The sequence below is a fragment of the Lepidochelys kempii genome, chromosome 14 (genome assembly GCF_965140285.1).
Source record: "Lepidochelys kempii isolate rLepKem1 chromosome 14, rLepKem1.hap1, whole genome shotgun sequence".
Taxonomy (NCBI): domain Eukaryota; kingdom Metazoa; phylum Chordata; order Testudines; family Cheloniidae; genus Lepidochelys; species Lepidochelys kempii.
Genome location: NC_136393.1, coordinates 40,328,863 through 40,353,248, shown reverse-complemented (window position 1 = coordinate 40,353,248; position 24,386 = coordinate 40,328,863). Strand labels below are relative to the sequence as shown.

Here is a 24,386-nt window from a genome sequence, read left to right as displayed (position 1 = left end):
ATCTACCACTCCTCCTAGTTTAGTATCATCTGCGAATTTGCTGAGAGTGCAATCCACCCCATCCTCCAGATTATTTATGAAGATATTGAACAAAACCGGCCCCAGGACCGACCCCTGGGGCACTCCACTTGACACCGGCTGCCAACTAGACATGGAGCCATTGATCACTACCCGTTGAGCCCGACAATCTAGCCAACTTCCTACCCACCTTATAGTGCATTCATCCAGCCCATACTTCTTTAACTTGCTGATGAGACTTATGAGGAGAGGCTGAGGAAACTGTGATTGTTTAGTCTGCAGAAGAGAAGAATGAGGGGGGATTTGATAGCTGCTTTCAACTACCTGAGAGGTGGTTCCAGAGAGGATGGTTCTAGACTATTCTCAGTGGTAGAAGAGGACAGAACAAGGAGTAATGGTCTCAAGTTGCAGTGGGGGAGGTTTAGGTTGGATATTAGGAAAAACTTTTTTACTAGGAGGGTGGTGAAACACTGGAATGCGTTACCTAGAGAGGTGGTAGAATCTCCTTCCTTAGAAGTTTTTAAGGTCAGGCTTGACAAAGCCCTGGCTGGGATTATTTAATTGGGGATTGGTCCTGCTTTGAGCAGGGGGTTGGACTAGATGACCTCCTGAGGTCCCTTCCAACCCTGATATTCTATGATTCTATGATAAGTGCTCTAAAATCCATATAAGGATCAATAACCTGGAGAAGGTCAATAAACTTTTCTCATCTGTTCTCTACATCTCACCCCATTTCACTTTCCCACCTACTCTGTGACACTTCCCCCCACCCTTCCCTCACCTCATTCTGTGCATGTGAAGAGCTGATCCAAGCAGTGAGGGGACCAGACATCAACAAGACACAGACAGCCATGGCCTCAGAACCTTCCATAGAGAAAGTGTTAGAAGAAGCCACTTGCTCCATCTGCCTGGAGTACCTGACAAAGCCGGTGACCATAGACTGTGGGCACAACTTCTGCCGAGACTGCATCATCCAGTACAGTGAGCATGGGGAGCTTCAATCAGGCACGAAGATCCCCTGTCCCCAGTGCCGAGCGCCATTCCAGAAATGGAAACTCCAGCCCAACAGGCAGCTCGCCAATATTGTAAAGAACATCAAACTATTGGGGTTAAAGTCAGGAAATGTGCAAAAGGAGAATCTTTGTGAGAGACATGAGGAGAAGCTCCTACTCTTCTGTGAGGAGGACAGAGAAGCTATCTGTGTGGTTTGCAGGCAGTCCCAGACTCATCACACTCATGCTGTGATCTCCATACAGGAGGCTGCCCAGGATTACAAGGTGAGAATCACTGCTGCTCTTGGCGAAGGAATCCCTTAAAGACCCCATTGTGTTTCTCTCCAGAACCAGCTGCTGGGGGCTGAGTGGGGACTCACATGGCTTAAGAGAGGTGGAGCCAGGCACTGCCAGGCTGGACAGTGGGGGGTCCGGCTGCCTCCCCCAACCCCCAGACAGGTAGTGAAGAGTGGAGCCAGCCATGTCCATCTCTCTGCCAGGCTGTGTCTCCAGTGCCAGGTGACCACAGCCACCTTAGAGAACCTGAGTGGGGAAAACCAGGGCTTGTGCCCTTCCCTCTTCAGTGTGTGGGTGAGGCCTGATGGGTTGGCTCAAACAGTGGGTTTAGGGCTTGTTGGCACATTTGCAACATCAGGAAGGTGGCACCATGGATTCTGCATTACATGGATGTCTCCCAGGGAGGCTCACGCATGTCCCAGTTCAGCTTTCCCCAGCCTAGGCAGGATGTGTATGTGGCTTGTGGAGATCCATGAAGTTGTTTGATTAGAGGCTAAATGGAGCAGAAGTGGAGCCTGTGGGGAACAGACAAAGGAAGGGGAGCCAGTCAGTGTGGGAAATAGGTAACTTTGGCCCTGAGATTAGTGACTTCCCCCAAACACGGATCACCTGAGAGCTGAGGCAATGGGAGAAGGGACATAGAGAAATGTTATGTTTGAACTAGCAGAGAAGGCAATAGACAGACATAGGGAGCTGACAAATAGCTTCTGCTTTGGTGGCTTTATTGTTCAGCTGCAAATCTGAAACTAACATGAAAGCGAAGCTTTGCACTGGAAAGGGTGGAGTGCTCAAACATTGAAAGGAACGGTACATCACATTCGTCCACCCTGCTGTAAAAAACTTTCCAGACACATATACACTATCAATTACATGGCTAACATGAAACACTGTATAACCTAAGTAACAATTGCAGGTGGACTACTGCATACTTTTAAATCTCAAGGGATCATGCTTCCGTTGAATAGCAACACTCTAACTAAACAATTTATAAGTTCAAGTACACAGCTCGTTATTGTATTCTCTTGTGACGGTGGTGTGGCCGTGTCCTGAACTACTGGAACAGTCAGTGTTCAGGAATCAGCTGGATCTGGTATGCAATCACCTGGATCTGGTACCAAAGTTTCTCTTAACAAGTCATTAAGACTAGGAGTTGTAATGGAAGAAGATTCAATCGAGCAACAGAAAGTCCTATTGGGACATCCCCGGACTTCGGTACTTGTTGAGGCTGCAACTGGTCCATATGTGATCTCCATAAAATACCATTGGCTAGTTTTACCAAAAACAATACAAGTCCTGTGCATTTTACACATTCTCCCGGCACCCATTCTCTCAACAACTGTAGTTGCGAGTCCACATTAAGTCTTGAACTTGAAAAGAATGATGATGCATCTCACATAATCAGTTTGCATAGATTGGGATTTGGCTACAAGTGCGGCAATATCAGGATGTAGCAGGTCCCAACAGGGACGCAAAGATTGCTTCAAGCAAAGAGTTTCCGTTGGCTCCTGGGTAGTAGTATGGGGTGTGTGCCTGTAGATGTGTAAGGAATTTTCCAGTCTCTGACTCAAAATAGATTTGTTGCTTTTAAGGGTTGCTTAAGTGTCTGTACAAAAAGAGTTCTGCTAGTAAGTTTGAAGCCCGATAGTATGAGCATATGTGCTGAATTCCGTTTGAAGCTAGGAACCTCTGAAATTCTGCAGAACAGAATTGAGGTCCATTGTCACTCACTAACTGTAACAGTAAACCAAATTATCTGAACAAGGTGCGAAGATGTCCAATGATCTTAGCAGTAGTAGCAAAAGTCATGCTGAAAACTACTGGTCATTTCAAATGGCGTTGACTAAGACCAAAAACATGTAACCTTCTAAAAATCTGGCAAAGTCCATGTGATTAAGTGTCCAGTGTGTCTGAGTTCACAACCAAGGTGTTTGAACAATCTGGCCAGGATCATATTGAATTTGCTGGCACATAGGTATTGGAAGAAGATGAAGTGCTATAATTTGTCAATCCCGTCTAACAGATGTGACTCCAGGCTATGGCCTTCATCTGTACGATTCTAAGATGGGCTTTGTGAAGAGCTTCCAAACCTGAGATTGAACTGATTTTGGAATGAGCATTCACATTTCCCATAAGATGCAACCGTAATTCACAGATAATTCACGTTGACATGACATGAATTGTGTAAACTGGGGATTCTTACAATTGAACCCTGTACCTTGTGGTACCATTCCCTTCACAAGAGAAAGCACATCATCTGCAGCAGTTTCTTTGTTGATGCCTGTGCTAGTAATAGGTAACCTATTCATCAAGCTGAGAGAGAACATTTCATCCGAAGTTTCTTTGGGTAAATGAGAGGTTGGGTATGGCTTGCGTGATGGCCTATCAGCATTGCCATGCTGAGTCCCTTTATGGAACTGGATAGTACAGGAATGAGCCAAAAGTAGCAATGCCCATCATTGCATGCAAGCAGTAGCTAATGACGGAATTCCATGTTTCAGTCCAAATATTGAAAGTAAGGGCAATGATCCATCTGCAAAGTAATATGTCTATGTAGTGAGGCAGAGTGGCCTCCCACTGACCCAGAGCAGGAGGGTCCTGCTTGGTGGAGAATGTGGGCAGCAACCTGACCCCTGCAGTAAGAGGTTCTGCATATGCCATGCCTTAGATATCCCTAATGGGAGAGATGGAGCTTGACAAACTCATTAAGTATCTGGCCAAGAGCAAACAGCAGCAGTAGGTGTCATAACTCCAGCAACAACGGCAACTAGTACAGGTGCTGGGGGCCAAACAGCAACTGTTCTGGGATTTGGGGGCCCAACACCGTGAGGAGCAGCAACAGTGTCTCCAACAGCTTGCAACCCTGCTACCTGGACCCAGTGGGCCACCTCCCAGGGCTACAATGAATCCCCCTACGTTTCCCATTGCCCTCTTGGCCCCCTACCTGACTGAGGCAACCCAGATCGCCTATCGGGGCCTCCCAATCGATGAGGCACAAGATTATGGATGCATGAAGTTGCCCATTTTAGATGCCTTGGACATCATGCTGGAGACCTTGCACCAGCAAAATTGGGCTAACACCTACACCCGCTGGGGGCCTGGCCACAGGTCATCGCCCAGAAGATAAAAGACCTCTGCTGGCAATGGCTGCATCCTGAGCAGTGGTCAGCAGGTGAGGTCGCTGAGCAGATCACCCTAGAGCAGTTTGTTCATGTCCTCCTGCCCCAGGGGAGGGCTTGGGTACTCCGGCACTGACCCACAACATTTAGTGCGGCTGTCACCTTAATGGAGGACTTCTTGGCCACTGAGAATCCTATTGGGCCAGGAGCCTGAGCCCTGGCCTCAACGCTCGATTTGATGCTCCTTGGCCCAGCAAGGAAGCCCAGGCCGAAGGAGCCCATGGCCGAATCCAAACCCATGACGATAGGGCAGCAAACAACCACTGGGCCCATGTGGCAGAGATGCTCCAACGTTGCTGACAAGACCACAACCCAAATCCCTCAGAGGTGATCCCCTGGCCAGGGTAACTAGAGCCTGGACCCTGCTTCTCCTGCAGCCGGCTTAGGCACTTACAATGGAAGTGTCCCGAGATGGACTGCATCTTCGGCCAAGTCTGTACCGCAGAGTCTCAGGTCAGCAAACAACCACTGTGAAGTTTGGGTGAAAACGAGTCACAGCCCTCATAGACTCAGGCTGTAGGCAAAACCTCATCCACCAGGAATTTGCCCCTGGCCCCACACAAGCATGTTGAGAGATACACCTCCAATGCATCCACAGGGATGTAAAATCGTATCCCAGTACCTAGATCTCTCTGACCATTAACAGACTGATGTGGGTGTTGACACTGGGGTTGGCTTCCACCTCACCTATCCGGTCATCCTGGGATGAGACTGGCTGGGGTTTGACAGCCTTCTTCGGAAGACGAGGAGGAGGCTGAAGAACCCCAAGGGGAACACCCTGATGAGCCCCCAGTCCCAATGACAATGCTGGGCCTCCCTGTGGAGAGTCCCATGATGACCCCCCTTTACAGATTTTTGTTGCAACCAGAGGGATGAGCCCACACTGAGCTGGGCCTACAAACAGGTAGGCCAGGTCAACCGAGCCATGACTGATCTCCTGAGGGCTGCACAATGGACCCAATTCAAGCTGACAGGCAATCACTTCTACCATGTTAATCAGAACTCCCAAACTCAGGAAGTCTGGACCCAGTTGGTTGTCCCCCACAATCCTAAGAAGGCCACCTTGAAGCTTGCCCACGACATTTCCATGGCTGGCCACCTGGAACAAGAGAAAAACCTGGCCTGAGTTCTGTCATGCTTCTTCTGCCCTGGAGTCCATCAGGAGGTAAAGGTCTAGTTCACCTTATGCCCTGAGTGCCAACTAGCTGTCTCTGTCGGGGTGGCGAAAGCACCCTTGGTCCCCTTACCCATGGTCAGGGATCCCTTTGAGCAAATTGCGATGGACCTGGTGGGTCCTCTCCTAAGAGTAATGCGGGGTTCCAGGATAGCCTCATACTGATGGATTATGCCACTCACTTCCCTGAGGCCATCCCATTATGGAACACTTCCATCGCAGCTGAACTGGTGAAGGTATTCTCTTGTGTGGGCCTTCCCCCTGAGATTCTCATGGATCAAGGGACCAACTTCACTTCCCGGCTGATCCATCAGGTGTGTACCTTGTTGTGACATGTATGACAGTTTCTGGGCTTAGCTGGGTATTACTGACACTTTGTGTCCCAGTTTGAATCCATCACAGCACCCCTCATGGCATTCTTAACCAAGGACCGCCCATGTCAGTACGCTGGTGAGCAGAATGTGAAGATATGTTCTGAGCCCTAAAGGAAAGCCTGTGTAGGGAACCCATGCTCTTCAGCCGCGATTTCAACTGTGAGTTCCTGGTCCAAATCGATGCTTCAGAGGTGGGGCTCAGGGCAGCCCTCTCCCAGGAGTTGGATAGAGAAGAGCATCCCACCCTCTATATCTGTGGGAAGCTCTCCCCGCCCCGAGAATGTAACTATTCAGTTATACAGAAGGAGGCCCTGGCTGTTAAATGGGCTATCTTCCCTTTCATACTGATCACCGACCACAAAGCCTTAAAATGGCTAAATACCACGAAAAGTACCAATGCCAGATTGATGAGATGGTATCGCATCCTCCAGCAATTTGCCTTTACTGTCTGACGCTCAGCAGGTAAGGATAACACTAACACAGATTTTCTGTCTGACCTGGGGGGAGTCAGGATGGCAGCCATGAAGACCAGATGGACTTAAGGGGTGTGTGTGTGTAGTGAGGCGAAGTGGCCTCTCACTGAGCCAGAGGCAGAGGGACCACTCTCCAAACTCAGGTGGACAGAGCCAGACCATGCTCACCCCTCCGACTGGAAGTCAGGGGGTGGGACAAGAAATATATAGGGCTGGTCCTGGAGCTCAGTTGGGCTGCAGCTGCTGAAGGAGACAGATGCCTCTTGACCTCTCCTGAGCTGGGAGACTTCAGCGGACCGCTGCTGAGCTGAGGAGTGACCAGAGCTTCTGGAGCCATGCACTGACCAAGGCATTGAAGAGTCGCTGGGACTGGCACTGGACTTCTACCCCAACAAACTGGAGGACCACCCGCGGATCCAAGTACACCCCATGGGGAGTGTAGGAAGTGGCCCAGAGGCAGCCGACCCCAGTCTGGCTGTATTGCTGCCGGAGACCTGCTCAGCGAGTTGCAGCTGGATTCCCTGCTGACCCAGTGGTGGAATACTCCACCACTGTTAGGGCCCTGGGTGGGGGCCTGATGGAGTCGGGTGGGCCTGGGCCCCGCTGCCACTTCACCCCTGAGGTGGTAGTCTCCCCTTGCTAGGCCAAGAGGCCTGCATTTGTTGGCCATCTGCTGGAGCTCGGATACCCAACCCTCTTGCCGTTCTACACAGAGCCACAGGCTCCTTGCTGCCCCACCCTGACCGAGGGCTTGGGCTCATAACTGTTTGCTGCTCTGCCCTGACTGCAGGCCAGAGGCATAGACAGTTTCTTGACCCGCCCTACTTGGGGGTCTGGGACCCCGAGACTCATTTGTGGATCTGCCCAGAGTGCAGGCCAGAGCCATCTAGTCTGTGTAGTGCTCTGCTAATTCCCTGATTGTGGGTGACGCTCAGTTATGTAGTGAGGCGGAGTGGCCTCCCACTGACCCAGAGGGAGAGGGACCCCTGCTAACCCACTACAGACTACCATATAGGTAGGTATGGAACAGCCAAATACCAAAGATAATGCTGAGAGCTCTTAGCTCTATTTGCACATAGCTCTTCTCAGAAGTGATGAGTGTTTGTGGTGCAAAGGTGATTGGTTTCTCTATACCATTAGGAAAAATGTTGGCGAGAACTGTGCCCACTCCATATGGTGAAGCATCACAAACCACTTGCAATGGAATCAAAACATCAACGTGCATTAGAACGTAAACTGACGTCAACAGTTTCTTTTCTTCATTAAATGCATGCACACACTCTTAAAGATGACAAAACTGTCACCAGATTAGGAAGAAATTTACTGCAGCAGTTAAGCAGTCCTAAGAATGAACATAACTGTGACATGTTCTCTGTCAGTGGTGCTTCAAGAACCATCTCCTCTTCTCTGGCAATTTCCTTAAGCCCAGGGCATCAATTACATATCCAAGGTATTCAGCTGAAGATTTGAAAAACTCACAATGGTCTTGAAAAATCCTTAGTCCATGGTCTTCCAAATGTGTCAAAGCAGAACCCAAATTTCACAGATAATTCTCTTGATCCTTTCGTGTAACAAAGATGTCCTCCAAGTAACACTGAACTCCATTCAGTCCCTTCAGAATCTCATCCACGGCTTTCTAGAACAGGGCAGGTGCTGATGTGATACTAAAAGGCAACCTTTTATAACAAAGTAAGACTTTTTGTGTGTTGATTGAGCCAGCATCTTGCAAATATCTCACAATCTCCATTTGTAGGTATGCACTGAGCAAATCCAATTTACTGAAACACTGTCTACCACTAAAAGTATTTAATAAATCTTCAGTGTGAGGTAGTGGTTACTAATCTGCACATAAAACTGGATTAAGCATCACTTTGAAATCTCCACATATTAAGACTGAGTCTTTCCTGATCACTGGTACAATGGGTGTAGACCACTCACTGTGTGAAACTGGTGACAGGATACCAATGTTCACTGAACGGTCCAGATCAGCTTCCACCAGATGCTTCAGAGTATAAGGCACAGCTCTGGGCTTGCAATATTTTGGCTGGCTGTCAGTGAGCTTCCCTGAGACGTTTATCTGTCTAAGTTCTTTCAAAAACTTTAGAATGTCTGTCCAGTATTTCCTGAAGATTTTGAGGTACTTCTGTGATCACTTTGATCTTGAGCCAATTCATCTTGAGCTTCTCAAGTCAAGATCTTCCAAATAATGGTGGATACTTTCCTTCAATCACATAAAAAGGTAAAACAACTGATTGGCCATCTAGTTGAATTTTTACCTGGCATATCCCTTTTTTGGACTAATTTTTCCCCACTATAAGTCTTTAAAGTGGACGTTTCTTCCAGAGGAACTTGTGGCAATATCTAGTGATAGGCAGATACAGAAATCAATGAAACAGTATCAAGCTCCATTCTTGTAGGAACTGCTTCAGTCAGATGCCATCCTTGACTCCAGCTTCTGATAAAACATGAAGTGCTAAATCTTGATTTAAAAAACCCAGGATTACTTGTGGCACCTTAGAGACTAACAAATTTATTTGGGCATAAGCTTTCGTGGGCTAAAACCCACTGCATCGGATGCATGCACGAAAGCTTATGCCCAAATAAATTTGTTAGTCTCTAAGGTGCCACAAGTACTCCTTGGTTTTTTTTGTTGTTGATACAGACTAACACGGCTACCACTCTGAAATCTTGATCAGTGTCCCTACAGCTCTTGTCTTTTTCCACATTATGAATTCCCAACTTCCATCATTTCTTAGGTTCAATCTTCATAGGTGTCTTCTTGGATGTACAGTTACTATGTGTTGCTGGTCTCTGAACTGTGTGACAGGTCACAGCGATGTGTCCTCTCTTCTGGCAGTTCTAACAAATGGCCTGGCATGCCCAGTAATCCTTCTCCGCACGTGTAGTTTGTGCACTATAGCCCCATGGAAATTCTTCATGTTCCCATGGTCCTCTGTCTCACTAATTCAGAATATGAACTCCTCAGTTCATACTAATGTCCAGAAATGTTCTTTGCAGTTTCCATGGCAACAGTCACCTCAACAGCCTTCTTGAATGTGAATGGTGACATAGTCAGTAACGTCTTCTGAACCTGGTCATTGCATAATTGAGAGATAAATTGGTCATACAAGGCATCACTTAATGTTTGTCTGAACTGACAGTGCTCTGACAACATCCTTAGAGAAGCAACAAACTGTGCTACTGATTTTCCAGTTCCCTGATCTTGCTGATGGAACTGAAATTGTTCTGCTATCACTGATGATGTAGGAGAAAAGTGTTCCCACATTGTGGCAGTAATTGTGGCATACTTGGCAGTTCTTGGCACAGTTGGAGACAATAAATCATGTGGCAGTCCATATGGCTTCAGACCAGTCACTGTCAGCAAGATTGAAATTCGTTGTCTGTTGGGAAACTACAAATTACCCTGCAAAATTGCTCAAAAAATTTGAGGCACACCACCTGGGATTTTAGTTTTCAACAAATTCATCATCATTGCCCACAAAAGGTGCCATTTCTCTGCTCTCCTGCTCTTCAAGCCTCCTGGATAACCTTTTCTGCCACAGAGAAATTCTTCCATTGTTACTGCACTGTCTGTGCTCGACACGCCCCCCCGCTGGTTGTGTGTCCACACTGCAAACTGCAGAATTCTGCCTTTGGCTGGCTGCGCTTGTGCTCTCTCTGCTAGCAATCGACCCTCATAGCAAGTGAAGGCTCCCCTTCCACTCTCCTGTGTGGCAGAGTCCTTGAAACCCCAACAAGGCTGGGGGGCTCAACCCACAACCTTGTCATGGTCACTCAGGTCAGGGACTAGGGTGTCCCCACTCCGGGGTGCTCTCTCCACACTGGATGCTTCCCTGACCCACTGATCATTACATACAGTTCAAAGCAAATAGAATTTATTAAACAGCAATCGATTTTAAAAAATAAGGAAACAATGGGAAAGGCTAAAGGAAAAGACATGTCACCCCGCTCGGTGGCATGGGGACGTCACAACCAGCGTCTCTGGAATATCAGGGCTGTTCACAGTCTGTTCCTCACACATCCCAGGCCTCCTGCCCAGGCTCTGGCTGTGCTGCAGGGATGCTGCAGGAACTTGCTCTGGAGGTGGCCACACGTTCTAGGTGGCAGGACCCATCTCCCCAGTGTCATCTGCCCCGTCGGGGTTACGATCCCCCCTCCAAGTCTGGCCTGCAAGGCCTCTTGGCTGGGGGCATCTCCCTGCACTGGGCCCGCTGCCCAGGGTCCCCCTTGCTCTCCCCAGCTGCTCACCACACCCAGCTCCGGACTCCTCCAGCCCCAGCTCCAGCTCCACCACTCTGCCTCAGCATGGCGGCTGCTGCTGCTGCTCTGCCTCCAGTTCCCTGGGCTGCTTCTCTGGACCCCCTGGCTCTGGTTGCTGCAGCTCTCCCCCCAGGACAAGTCTGCTCTGGGGGCTGCTTCTGTGACTCTGCTCCCAGCAGCAACCTGCTTCCTGCGCTGCTTTTCTGGCTCCTCTGGATCTGGCCCAGCTCTGCTCCCCAGCTCAGCTCAGGCCCCTGCTTTCTCTTTAGCACAGCCCCACTCTGCCTGACCCAGGCAATTCCAGCTCACATGGAGGGCAGAACCCCCCTGGCCTCCTGACTCCCTGATTAGCCTGCCCACCCTGTCAATCAGGCTGACCTGGAGCATTGGCCTCTCCCCATTGTTCCTGGGGACTGTCAGTCTCAGGGGACTGTCAGTCTCAGGGTCCTGATTTCCCATCGACCCTTCCCCTTTCTTTTGGTACTGGGAGCTAACAACTAAAACACCCCCATTGAGTTTTAGTAAGGGGACAAAGCGAGCTGATGGAAAAACAGCTTCTGCCCTGGTGGTTTTATTGTCAGCTGAAAAACTGAAACTGTGCAAGTGAGGCTTTGCACTGGGGAGGGGGGAGTGCTCAAACATTTAAAGGGACAGCACACCACAAGAAGGGGCCAGATCCTTGGCCCAATGGTGACTGATTGGTAATGCCCATAAACATACATTCATCTCCCTTCTGAGGCCTCCCCTGCCCAGGTGAGCACTCGGTTCTGAAAGGCTGCAGCTTGGCTCAGTGTCCTCAAACTTCAGCTAAACGCCTCCGTTTCTGAGAAATCTTGGAGCAGAGCAGACAAGTGGGGAAGAGTCTCCCCCAGGATCAGTGTCTCAGCCAGACAATGCCTCAGAACGTGCCGCTCTGACGCTGCTGCCTCTGCCCAGGTTATTCTCCTGGCTTTGCTATTGAAATGTGCATTTCTTACAGGGCTGGACTGAGGCACCCCAGCCGCAACATGCTGACAAGGGGCCCTGTCGCGGCCCTGGCCCCATTAGCAGTAGTTGTGGAAGGGGCCACCCACACAAGGGCTGTCTGCTGCGGGTGGAGCCTGTGAACCTATTTAGACAAGCAGGAGGAGAGGCTGGGGGCTCCCTCCCCTTGGGAATCCCAGGGGCTAGGGGTCCTTTTTCCCCACAGGATCAACAGCAAGAATCCTCTCCCTCCCATTGAGAGAGAGAGATACTCGAAAAGGCTCAGGGAGCCCCCCCCCATCTATTAGCCAAGGTGTCTATGATTGGATGGGGGAGCTGAGTCATATGACCTACCCCCTGCTGCCACACAAAGCCCCTCTTTTTGCGGAGGGGTTGGCTGTCCCCCAGAGCAGTGAGGCTTGGTGTCAATGTTCCATACACATAAATGGAGCCGTCCCCTCTCATGGCACTGGGCTCAGGCTCTCTACAGACTCAGGCAGGAATCGCTGTGTCTGTCACATTTGGGGCATGTTTTGAATATTTTCTTTGCAACCCAGAAGGTTTGAAACATTCTCTTTTTAATGAAAGCCAAAAGCCTGATTTTATCACATAACTCCAGTAGCTGGGGCCTAGACATGGGTTTGTAGTGCCCCTGTTTCATCTGGCCCTGCCTCCTGCAAATTCCACCCATCAGATGTGCAGATTAATGGCTATCACACATGGTGCCCCTGCAGGTGAAACTCCAGGAAGCCCTGGGCCCTCTGAGGCTGGAGCTGGAGGAGGCCCTGGAGCTGACATCTGAAGAGGAGGAGAAAACCACAGAGTGGCAGGTGGGTGTCTGGGTTTATCCTTCCCCGAGCCCTTCCCCCTGCAGTGTTCCCAGGGTGAGGGGCCAAAAAGCTATAGGCTGATATTACAATCTCCTCTGGCTGTTTGCTCCGAGATGGTGCCATGGTACCAGGAGCGGGAAATGTTTCTGGTGGGGATCACAGTGAAGCATACCAGGGGACAGTTCCTGTCCCATGGTCCATGGCACAGATTCACCCCCGGGCTCTCTGGGGGCAAGAAGGAGATGACATACTCTTACAATGGGTGTGCAGTGTTTGCATGTGAGTCCATTGCCCCATCATACCCACAAACCACGCTGAGTAACTGCAGACGCAGACAGCCCTCAGGAGTGCCAGATCCTCAGAGGTGCTCTCTGCACATCCACACCCAGGGCACCGGGCTCAGTGTGGGCAGATGTTGCCCTGGCCTTTAGGAGTTTGGCCCTAAGGGAGCAGAGCTCAGGGCAGCCCTGGGACTCACTCAGCTGAGCAGACAGAGACAGCCCTTCTTCTCTGCCATCCTCTGCAGCCATCATAGGGCCACTTGACTCATTAATCCTCAGCTGCTGCCTCCTACAATTATAACTACATGGCTGTGGGCAGCCAGCCGGCCTGCCAATATTCACAAAGCAGATACTGTAGTTGTAGAAGGTTGGCATTTGTGTAGAATATATATATTCTATTTGTTCACTCACCCCCACTTCTGGTATTCGTTCCATACACCCAACCCACACTCATTCCACACCCATTGTCACTACACCCCCCCAACAACTGTTTTGTACACACACACACACACACACCACAGAGTCACAGTCCTTATGCTGAGACACCTGCCAGCTCTAAAGGGAACACCCCAGTCTGCTGGGAAAGCCCTTCTGATTGGCTGATAGTGATGGGCAGCAGCCAATCAGAGCTGTGACGTGTGCTGCTGGAGGGCCTGGGCTCTCAGCCTGTGTAGCAGGTAGAGCTCCCTCTTCCTAGGTACATAAAGGGCTGCCCCATTTGCTGCCCCCTGTCTCCCCCCCCATACAATTGCCTCTGTGTGCTGGTCCATTTCCCCCCCCTTTGCCCCGCACCACGGCCTCCAGGCACTGACCGCTACCCTTCATGTATCACTGTCTTCAGGTACTGGCCCCTATTCTCCCCAGATCTGACCCCCTACTGAACCCCCAGATTCCCCGGAGTCTTCTGGGGCAGGACAGTGGTTTTAGGGAGTTGCCAGATGCTCCAACTCAAGCATCAGTGTTCAAGGGGTCACTGCCTGCCCTACTCCAGTGAGAGCACTGGGATCTTCAGGACAAAGGACACAGTCTTCCCGCCCTGCTGCTCAGACCCCCCGTCCCACAGAGCAGGAGAGGCTGAAGGTGGGAAGGGGATACAGGAGCAATGGTTGGGGTGGGACCAAGTAACTTTTTGTAAGAAGGAGATTTTGCAATTCCATTACACTGAAAACCTTCCCATGTGCGTGATCCCTGCAGCTCATGACTCTAGCAGCCCTGCTCCCTAATTTGTGAGGCAGACTCGGCACGCCATGTGCCCAGTTCTGACTCTTGGACTTTGTTCCTTTTCCATTTTTTACTAAAGGAAAAAGTAGAGAATCGGAGACAGTTGATCATGTGTGAATTTAAGAAACTGCACCAGTTTCTGAGTGAGGAAGAGCAGCTGCTACTGCAGCAACTGGCGGAGGAGGAGATGGAGACTCTGCAGAGACTACAGGACAATATAACAAAGCTCTCAGAGCAGAGTGCCGCTTTGCAGCAGCTGATCACAGAAGTAGAAGAGAAATGCCAGCAACCGGCTGCTGAGCTGCTGAAGGTGGGACTGTTAATATTCTCCCCATCCACCCCTGCAGCATTAAACTCTCCAGTCAGTGACTAGATCCCAGGAATTAGTGACAAATCCTATTTCCAGTGCCTGGTCTGACAGTTTCCCAACACAAACAGAGGCCCAGGCATGAGGCCCTGTCAGCGCTGACACGCACAGTCTGTGTTAGAGGGAAAGGGAGATGCAACGGGGGCTTTGCCGGTCAAAGGGATGGAACGGAAGGAGCAGGGGGCTGATGTGGTTCCTTCTGTGACTGCTGGATCTTGACCCAATGTGGCTGATGAGCAGAGATTCTGAGCCATGTGGGGAGGGAGGCTGGGGGGGGTGGGGCAGAAGGGGGAGCCACAACCCAGAGTGAGCTCTCAAATTAATGAAATGAAAGGATCGAGATTCCATCAATGGGTGCCAGCCTGAGACACCTGGGGCCTGATACTGGGAAGAGCTGAGCACTCACATGCCAGCTGAAGCAATGAGAGCTGCAGCTGCTCAGGGTGAGGATCTGTGCACTGTCTCCTTAGATTTGCAGCAGGAAGCTAGACAGGAGGGAGACTGGAGACAGTTTGGGTGGAAGCTCTACAGGGAAGTGGAGGGACAGACAGAGGCACGTTAGGGATGTTGCTGCTTTTGTTCCAACAAAGCTGCTTGTTCAGTGTTCACAAAACATCACATTCTTCGCCATTGTCACATGACACCCAGCTCCTTTGAGAATCAGAACCAGGGTAGACTGGGCACCTGAAATCAGCGATCACTGCTGAATATCCTACACAAAAGAGTCTGGCCCTGATGTGTTAAATGTTGTGAATTAATTCTGATCAAGTGTGGAAAGTCACTCAGGATTTTTGCATGTGGTGTTAACCCAGCTCTCTGACTCTCTGTCTCCTTTCAGGATGTGAAAAGCACATTGATCAGGTGTGTTCCCATTTCCATTTCTCCTTCTATTCCTGTGAGCAATGTGTGCGCAGAGCAGCCAAGTGATGATGAGACGTTTTCTTCACAGGAGTGAGAATGTGACACTCCAGGATCCAGAAGCTGTTTCTCCTGCCCTGAAGAATGTGTATAAAATCTGCCTTGACATGAAGGAAATGCTGGAGAGATTCACTGGTCAGTGAAAGTTACTGTTCTGGATTTCCTTTACATGTGGGTGGGGAGGAGAATTGACACAGGCAATGTGTGAGTCTTCTATTTGGGGTGGCTTACACACAAGCACTAGAAGCTTCCTAGAAGTGGGGGCAACAGTGCCCAGACTGCGGCCCTACCCCACCGAGGCTCCACCACCCACCCCCTCTTCTGAGCCTCCCTGTTTGCCCCTCTCTGCCCCCTCTCCCGAGCGCCCCCTGCTCATCCCTCTCCCGAGTGCCCCCTACTTGCTCCTCTCCCGAGCACCTCACACTCCCCATGCCCCAGGGTCCCCATCTGCAATGGGTAAGGCCCCTCGCTGTCATGCAGCCCTTAGGGGCTGGGCAGTAAGAGTCATTATTGATATAGTGCCCAAGAGTGAGCCAGGTACTGCAGAGACAGAACAAGGAGCTGCCGGCCCTGGATGGGCTCCTAGTCTGAATGCAGACAAGGCTCATCATGGGGAGCAGCAAATCCTAGGGGGAGTTGGTGTGAGGGTCCCAGTGTGGGGCCGCCCAGTCCCTGGGCCTGTCCTTTGCCTTTCTGGGTCTGACAGAGAGTACTGTAGTGACCGTGTTGGCTCCATACTGGGCCCTGCATCACCCTCAGTTCAGCATCCAGCCAGCAGGGGACTCTGTACCCCCAGGGCATGGTGCAGGGCAGATGCAGCCTGAGATCTGGGGAGCTGGAGGCTGCTGGGGAGCAGGAGCAGCCTGAGAGCTGGAACAGGGACTCTGGGAACCAGGCGGGAGGCACAGCACCCTGTGCTCACTGTTCACTCCAGGTCCTCACTCAGTGACACAGGCTCCGCTGGGGTCAGACACTGTAGTGAGGGGCCCACACAGACAGACTGCAGAGAGTGAGGCTCTGTCTGCATGGGGAAGTGGTAACAGTTCAGTTAAACAGGTGCCACTTTTGCACTCGTTATGGGGTAGGACCATGAACCACGCCCCCCAAGCTGGCTCCTGGTGACCCTGCAACAAGTGCCTTCCCTCAGCTTCCCCTCTTCAGTGCTCCTTGAATTACAATCCAAAAGGTCTGAGACAAAAATCCCCTGCTGGCATCTACTTTGAGTCCAAATAAACGTCAAAATAAGATAATTTCTTTGCTCGGTTTCAGCCCCAACTCTTACTCTTTGCTCGGTTTCAGCCCCGGCTCTTACTCTAACTCCTCCCTCTCCTTGAGTCAGGAGTCCTCAGCCCTCCTTCCTGGATCTGGGGTCGGGTCAGACTGTACCTTTGTTCTCTACAGCTCTCACCTACAGTTGCTTTCTCCAGCCAGGTGCAGTCACCGAGGCTTCTGCCCTGCTGCTGCCATGGGTGTCACATCTAGGGCCTTGTCTACACTATCCCAATAAGTCGACCCAAGTTACACTGCTGCAGTTAAGTGAATAACATAACTGGAGTCGACATAGCTTAGGTCGACTTACCACGGTGTCTTCACTGCACTGTGGCATCCCGTCGACTTCCCTTACTCTTCTCCGAGAAGTGGAGTACCGGAGTCTATGGAGAGCACTCCGCCACAAAGTTAAACCCAATGAGTCACGTCCGCATGACACTGAGACAGTCACACAGGGGTTTGCTCCGGGATCACTACAGCAGTGTTCAAAGTGATTTCAATTAACCCTGTGATGCTTCCTCCTGTGGCCAAGCCCTGGGGCCCCATGAGTGGAGCAGGCTCTGTGGGGACCGAGACCTCATAAGCCTGCTTGTCTGCAGCATGGAAATCTGGCCTGTCCCATCCCTCAGGCCCACATATACATGCTTCCAGCAGTGCAGAGACGTCACAGCCACGATGTGGGTCAGACTGGACTGGAGCAAGACTGACCACTGTGATGTCCTGCACCGAGATCACAGACATAACAGTCCCAGCAGTGCACACAGCCCCCAGTGCTCCTGCCCCATCATTGATGGCTCTGACAGCTCAGGGCACTAGCTCTGTCACCTGTTGAGCTGGCTGCATCCAGGCTGGAGAGCAGCATGGGTGGGTCACAGGTCCCCTCTCCTCCCAGAGTGGGAGGGGGGTGAGTACCAGCCCTGGCCCCTGATCCCCAGGGAACATCTGTGTATTTGCCAGGTGCGCAGACCTCTCTGGGTGGAGACACTTTCACACTGGCTCAGCAATCAGTGCTGGGAGACCCCACTGACCAGGAGGCCGAGGGCTCTCACTCCCCTGTCCTGGGGAGTGAAGGGAGGGACTCTGGGGCTGCTGTTCTTCATCCCAGAAATGGGGGGAAGGGGACGTGGACACAGACAATAACCCTGCATGTGCTGTGAGGGGCAGACCCAGCTCTCCCAGTGTGTGCAGCCTGTCAGCACCACAGGGGCACAGTGAGCTGGGCCAGGAGCACAAATGCTGTCAGAGCTCAGGGTCTCAGAGAAACCTCTTCCCGTCGGGGCCTGCGGAGCCTGTAAACTCTGTGGGGAGTGTCTGGGCAGCCCCATCCTGGAGCAGCTGTTTGAGGAGTACACGAGCCATGCAGACTCACCGGGCAGCATGTCAGTGCCACAACCCAGAGATCTCCATGGAGAGGACTCACACACTCTGCTGGTAAAGCCGGGGAGTCTAGATCCCAAGGGAGGAGCAAGGGTTTTTTGATTGTGGTTGTGACTTCAGAGCTATGGAGATGCTTCCCCTATTAACTCTGATCTTGACCCCCTCTGACTGTGAAATTAAACTGCTTCCCACCTGCAATTTTTCCTTAGTGCGCTCCAGCCTGGGAAGAAAACTTTGGACATTGCAGGCCAATCTGGCCGGGCACAGGGAGAAAATAGAGTGTTTGGCTTTGTGAAATGTCTTGTATTTTAAACCCAAAGGCCCGGATCCCCAAAGAGACACAGGTGTTGTGATGCTGAGCACTTCCAGTGCCTAATTTTTAATCACAGGAACAACACTGCATCTCACAAAGCCTTAGTTAGGTGCCCAGGCTCCCTGTAGAACGAATGGTAAGAGACTGGCGTCTCAGGCTGATTCACAAATGCCAGTACACTAGGCTAGTTATTACATTAGCTAACCAATGGGAGATACTGATGACAAGGGGGTCTGCTAAGACCTGTCACTCTCACAGAGACGGGTATCTACCTCTGCTTAGTCAGCCACAAAAGGGAACACCTCGACTGGAGTCAGGCGGCTTAGGCACCTACACCACTTCTTGTGGGAATGAATTGGATGCCTTCTTCACACCGCACAAAACAGCCAGAAGAGCTTCAATTGGTGCTGCCTCCCTTATAACTTTTAGCCCTGTGCTTAAAGCACTTACCTGGGATGTGGGTGATCCTGGTTCAGTTCCCCCATCTGCTTGGGGGGAGATAAGGATTTGAACAGGGATCCCCTACCTCTCAGGTGAGTTACCTTAACCCTCTGGGTATGAGAGAGGCTGTTTTGGGCCTTCCTCACTCTCCCTTGTTGAAGCTGTTGCACTGTGGATTAAATAATTAAAGGTCATTGGACCAGAGAGTGAATTTGAGAATGAGTCTACAGCTTGGTGGTTTGGGCACCCATCCATGAGGTAGGAAAGCAAGGAGCTAGTGCCCCTGCTCCAATGACTCTTTAATTATTTATCCACCTTGGAACATTGTGAACAGGAGAGACTGAGGCACGCCCCTCATCAGCATAGCCCAGTGAGTAGAGCACTGTCCTGAGCCCTATGCAAATCCCTTCTCACCCTCTGGCAGAGGTGGAGTTAAACCAAGAGTCCCCCACATCCTAACCACTAGGCTAAAATTTATGAGGCAAGCCCTTCCCCACCGGCTGTTCTCTGTGACCTCGCCTGAGGGACCCGATCTGATAGACAGCCCCTGAGCACACCTACCAAACTGGGCCCGGCACATGAGTGAGGTAGCTGAAAATGTGTCTTCTCCAGTCCGTTGATCATGGTGGGGCTCAGGCAGGGGATAGGCGTCCACATGCCTAGAAGGAGCTAGCTGTGTGCATGGTGAGATGGGAGAAACACAGGCACTGAGGGAACTTTTACTGCACAAACTTAGGCTCTGGGTGAGTTTCAGTGCCAACAGGGTCAGCAGGAGTTTTAGAATAATAGAATAGACTAATAGAATCATAGGGCTGGAAGGGACTTCGAGAGGTCATCCAGCCCAGTCCCCTGCACTCATGGCAGGACTCAGTATTATCTGGAACATCCCTGACAGGTGTTTGTCCAACCTGCTCTTAATCTCCAGTGATGGAGATGCTACAACCTCCCTAGGCAAGTGATTCCAGTGCTGAACCACCCTGAGAGTCAGGAAGTTTTTCCTAATGTCTAACCTAAACCGACCTTGTTGCAATTTAAACCCATTGCTTCTTGTCCTATCCTCAAAGGTTAAGAACAACAATTTTCTCCCGCTTCCTTGTAACAACCTTTTATGTACAGTACATGAAAACTGTTATCATCTCCCTTGTCAGTCTTCTCTTTTCCAGACTAAACAAACCCAGTTTTTTCAATCTTCCCTCATAGGTCATGTTTTCTAGACCTTTAATCGTTTTTGTTGCTTTTCTCTGGACTTTTTCCAATTTGTCCACATCTTTCCTGAAGTGTGGTGTGCAGAACTGGATACAATACACCAGTTGAGGCCTAATCAGCATGGAGTAGAGCAGAAGAATTTCTTCTTAAGTCTTGCTTACAACACTCATGATAATGTATTCCAGAATGATGTTTCCTTTTTCTGCAACAGTGTTATTCTGTTATCTCATGTTTCAGACTAGCAGCCATGTTAGTCTGTATTCGCATGTAACCCTTCTGCCCGTCAGAGTTGGCAGCAACAAGGGCCGGGTTCAATATCTAGGGGATCCATTCCAATAACACAATGCAAACCGGCTCGAGCCCCCACCCAGTGACCTGGGATAAATATATACCACCCCCGCTGGGCGCCTCCAGGAGGCAATACTTCCCCTCTCGCAAGCACATAGTCTGAGTGTAGCAAAAGCCTTTTAATAACAGAGAGAAACAATGTGGCATTATGTTGGGGAAACACCACCAACAGGATTCATAACACAACCCATGAGCAAAAAAAACCCACCCCAAGCAAATTGGGGCATGCCCTTTTCCCTTTGGTTCTCGAGTCCAGCAACCCCAAATCACCCAAAGTCCCAAAAGTCCAATGACCCAAAAGTCTCTGTCCCTGGTCAGGGCAGCCCCAGAGTTCGAAAGTTTATCTGCGGAACTTTACCTCCCAACCTGGGTGGAGATGGGACGGGGGTAAGAGGCACCTTACATGATCTGAAGCTGACCGCCCCACAGCTCCATAGCTGCGCTCCGCTCCGCCAGCCGCCCCACGAACTCCTTCGCTCAGCTCCGCTCCACAGCCCACAAGCAGCTCCTGCCATCCACGAACTGCTCCGCGTCGAACTGCTTCACCAGCCTGTCCACAAGGCACTCCAGCCGTCCCACAAACTGCTCCACAATATATCTTCAGGCTCCCCCACTACTTAACACAACACTCAGTGATTTCAGCTCTTAGGTGAATTCAGCTTGTAGTAGACACTGGGGATCCCACAGCAGCCAAAGTGACCATTTGGGCAGCTACAGTCTCATTCTAGGCGGGGTGGGTGTGCCTATGCAAATGAGATCGGCCCCTGAAGTTCTTTTCCACAACTTGCCACACCTCACCACCAGATGTCAGGGTGGAGCTCATCCTGACACTGCTTACACGCAAAAAGAAAAGGAGTACTAGTGGCACCTTAGAGTCTAACCAATTTATTTGAGCATAAGCTTTCGTGAGCTACAGCTCACTTCATCGGATGTATTCCGATGAAGTGAGCTGTAGCTCACGAAAGTTTATGCTCAAATAAATTGGTTAGTCTCTAAGGTGCCACTAATACTCCTTTTCTTTTTCTGGTACTCATATTTAGTTTGTGATCTACTATGACCCCCAGATCCCTTTCTGCAGTACTCCTTCCTAGGCAGTCATTTCCCATTTTGTATGTATGCAACTGATTGTTCCTTCCTAAGTGGAGTAGTTTGTATTTTTCCTTATTGAATTTCATCCTGTTTACTTCAGACCATTTCTCCAGTTTGTCCAGATCATTTTGAATTATAATCCTATTCTCCAAAGCACTTGCAACCCCTCCCATCTTTGTATCATCCGCAAACTTTATAAGTGTGCTCTCTATGCCGTTATCTAAATCATTGATGAAGATATTGAACAGAACCAGACCCAGAACTGATCCCTGCGGGACCCCACTCATTATGCCCTTCCAGCATGACTGTGAACCAACAATAACTACTTTTTGGGAATTGTTTTTCAACCAGTTACACACCCAACTTATAGTAACTCCATCTAGGTTGTATTTCCCTAGTTTGTTTATGAGAAGGTCGTGCGAAACAGTTTCAGAACCCTAACTAAAGTCAAGATATACCACATCTACCGCTTCCCCCCATCCAAAGGCATGTTACTGTGTCAAAGAAAGCTATCCGGTTGGTTTAACACGATTTGTTCTTGACAAATCCATGCTGACTGTTACTTATCACCTAATTATCTTCTAGATGTTTGCAAATTGATTGTTTAATTATTTACTCCATCATGCATCCCATGAAGTGAACTGTAGCTCACGAAACCTTATGCTCAAATAAATGTGTTAGTCTCTAAGATGCCACAAGTACTCCTTTTCTTTTTGCGGATACAGACTAACACGGCTGCTACTCTGAAAGCTAAATGGTCTGTAATTCCCCAGGTTGTCCTTATTCCCCTTTTCATAGATTGACACTATATTTGCCCTTTTCCAGTCTTCTGGAATCTCTTCTGTCTTCCATGACTTTTCAAAGATCACATCATAGTGGAGCTGAAACCAGGGACTTAGGCCTAAGCTCTTTTTGTGCAGTCACTGGGATCTGTGCTCCTCAGTCACTCAGACATAAGCAAAGATCCACCTCTGTCTGTGTAGTGCCTGGCACAACAGGGAACTAGCCTGAGTGGCCTCTAGACCCCACTGCAATGTCCTCCATGTCCCCCTGGCACCCACCCCTCTCTGCAACTCCCACAGCACCTGCCCCTCCAGGTCCCTTGCTACTGCCCCAAATTCCTACCTCCTGCCCCATCCCTGAGCACCTTCCCTCTGCCCCCTGGCACCTGTCTTTCCTCTTCCCTCACCACCACCACCCTTGTTCCTGCAGCCTGCCCTTCCCCCCCTGCCTCCCTGACATCTGTCCCCTTCCTCTGCCAGCCTTTATCCCTCTCTTCTCTGCAACCCCCACTACTCCCCTCCTATCCTTTCTGATTCCTTGATGCCTGACCCGTCCCTCCCACTACTCCATGGAGATCTCCCCCTTCCCTTCCCATCTGCTCCCCTTCCCTGGTGCTTGTTCCTCCCCTCTCCTATGTCCCTCACAAGCACCTGCCCCTCTTTCCATCTCCTCTCCTTCCCCTGCCCCCTTGGCCTTAGATGGGGCCCTGACTCTCCTTAAATGGCCAGCAACCTTGTGTCACAGCAATTAATGGGGACACAGGTTAATTTCCCTTTGATCCCAGTGACCAGCCCCTGCCTCCAGCACTGACTCTGTGACTCTCTCCCCAGTGGATGTGACTCTGGATCCAGACACGGCTCATCCCAGCCTCATCCTGTCTGAGGATCAGAAAACTGTGACATACGAAGACAAACAACAGGATCTGCCTGACAATATTAAGAGATTTGATACTTATCCCATTGTCCTGGGCTTTAACAAATTGACAGGAGGGAGGCATTACTGGGAGGTGGAGGTGGGAGACAAAACAAACTGGACTCTGGGGGTTTGTACAGAATCTGTGACAAGGAAGGGGAAGATTTACCTATCACCTGAGAATGGATTCTGGACAGTGTGTCTGAGATATAAGGAATACAAGGCCCTCACCTCCCATTTAACGCCACTGTCCATGAGCGTCAGGCCCAGCCGTGTAGGGATTTTCCTGGACTATGAGGCAGGAGAGGTCTCATTTTACAATGTGACTGACAAGTCCCATCTCTTCACTTTCACTGACACTTTCTCCGGAACGCTCCACCCTTATTTTTATACTGGTTACAAAGAGGGATTTAGAAACACATCTCCCTTGATAATCTGCCCAGTCCCAGCTCAGGCTGGAGGGAATCTCTGTTCCTGACAGTGACACCCATGGAGGAGCCTGTCCCCTCCCAGCGCTGACCAGCCCCCAGGTGTGTTCCTATAAGGATGGCCTGGGGAATCATCTGCCTGCCACTGCCTCCCCCTCAGTTCCCAGCACCAAGCCTGTGAGCTAGGGGAGAGGAGAGGGGCAGAGGGGGGATGTAGGCTGCTGGGTTGTGGGCATGCAGAGGCAGAGATGTGTGTAGACACAATGTCAGGGGTGGCTGCTGTTGCTGATGTAAGGGGGACTGTTGTCCCCTTACTGAAACTCAATGAGGATTTTTGGTTGGCCCTCCCAGTAACAAAGGAAAGGGGAATTGCAGATGAGAAACCAAGACCTTGGACTGACAGTCCCCAGGACCAATGGGGAGAGGCAAATGCTCCAGATCAGCCTGATTGACAAAGCAGGCAGGCCAATGAGGGAGTAAGGAGAGCGGGGTCCCATCCTCTGTCTGCCCATAGGGGCCGAGCTAGAGCCACAACAGCCAGAGCGAGAGAAGCAGGCCAGGGTTCAGCGCTGTGCTGGGAGCAGAGCCACGGCAGCCAGAGCCAGAGGAGCAGCCCAGAGAGCTGCGCCAGGGGCAGAACAGCAGCTGCGCTGAGGCAGAGTGAAGCTGGGGCTGGGGCTGAGGCAGAGCGAAGCTGGGGCTGGGGCTGGGGCTGGGGCAGAGTGAAGCTGGGGCTGGGGCTGGGACTGGGGCTGGAGCAGTCCGGAGAGCAGCTGGGGAGAGCGAGGAGGACCCTGGGCAGCGGGCCCAGTGCAGTAAGACCCCACCAGCCAAAAGGCATTGCAGGCCAGAGTT

General features: G+C 50.7%; 3 protein-coding genes and 1 long non-coding RNA gene across 5 annotated transcripts in view; 1 reads left to right on the top strand and 3 right to left on the bottom strand.

The window, feature by feature from the left end:
* Nucleotides 1-10,795, bottom strand: part of LOC140898295 (uncharacterized) — a 42,011-nt gene extending 31,216 nt beyond the window's left edge. The window contains exon 1 of the long non-coding RNA XR_013634689.1: nt 10,774-10,795. This is a non-coding gene — a long non-coding RNA (uncharacterized LOC140898295). The remainder of the gene's footprint in view (nt 1-10,773) is intronic.
* Nucleotides 1-24,386, bottom strand: part of LOC140904638 (uncharacterized) — an 819,798-nt gene that overhangs the window by 546,833 nt on the left and 248,579 nt on the right.
* Nucleotides 1-24,386, bottom strand: part of LOC144929355 (C-type lectin domain family 2 member D2-like) — a 287,754-nt gene that overhangs the window by 181,672 nt on the left and 81,696 nt on the right. The window lies entirely within an intron of this gene.
* On the top strand, nt 801-24,219 carry LOC140897982 (E3 ubiquitin-protein ligase TRIM39). Of its 2 annotated transcripts, XM_078848899.1 has the most exons (6): nt 801-1,295; nt 12,483-12,578; nt 14,160-14,390; nt 15,286-15,308; nt 15,397-15,500; nt 23,022-24,219. In XM_078848899.1, the coding sequence occupies exons 1-6, from the start codon at nt 870-872 to the stop codon at nt 23,579-23,581; spliced, it is 1,440 nt and encodes a 479-aa protein (XP_078705025.1). In that variant the 5' UTR covers nt 801-869; the 3' UTR covers nt 23,582-24,219. The 2 variants fall into 2 exon arrangements, 1 of the variants encoding a protein (XP_078705025.1); XR_013634686.1 differs by lacking the exons at nt 801-1,295; nt 14,160-14,390; nt 15,286-15,308; nt 15,397-15,500 and having other exon boundaries at nt 12,489-12,578; nt 23,022-23,106.

Bases quoted from the DNA above. Each gene is read 5' to 3' on its own strand.
- LOC140897982 (XM_078848899.1), top strand. From the start codon at position 870: ATGGCCTCAGAACCTTCCATAGAGAAAGTGTTAGAAGAAGCCACTTGC. The intron at 12,579-14,159 runs GTGGGTGTCTGG...TTTTTACTAAAG, and splicing joins AGAAAACCACAGAGTGGCAG to GAAAAAGTAGAGAATCGGAG. The intron at 14,391-15,285 runs GTGGGACTGTTA...GTCTCCTTTCAG, and splicing joins CGGCTGCTGAGCTGCTGAAG to GATGTGAAAAGCACATTGAT.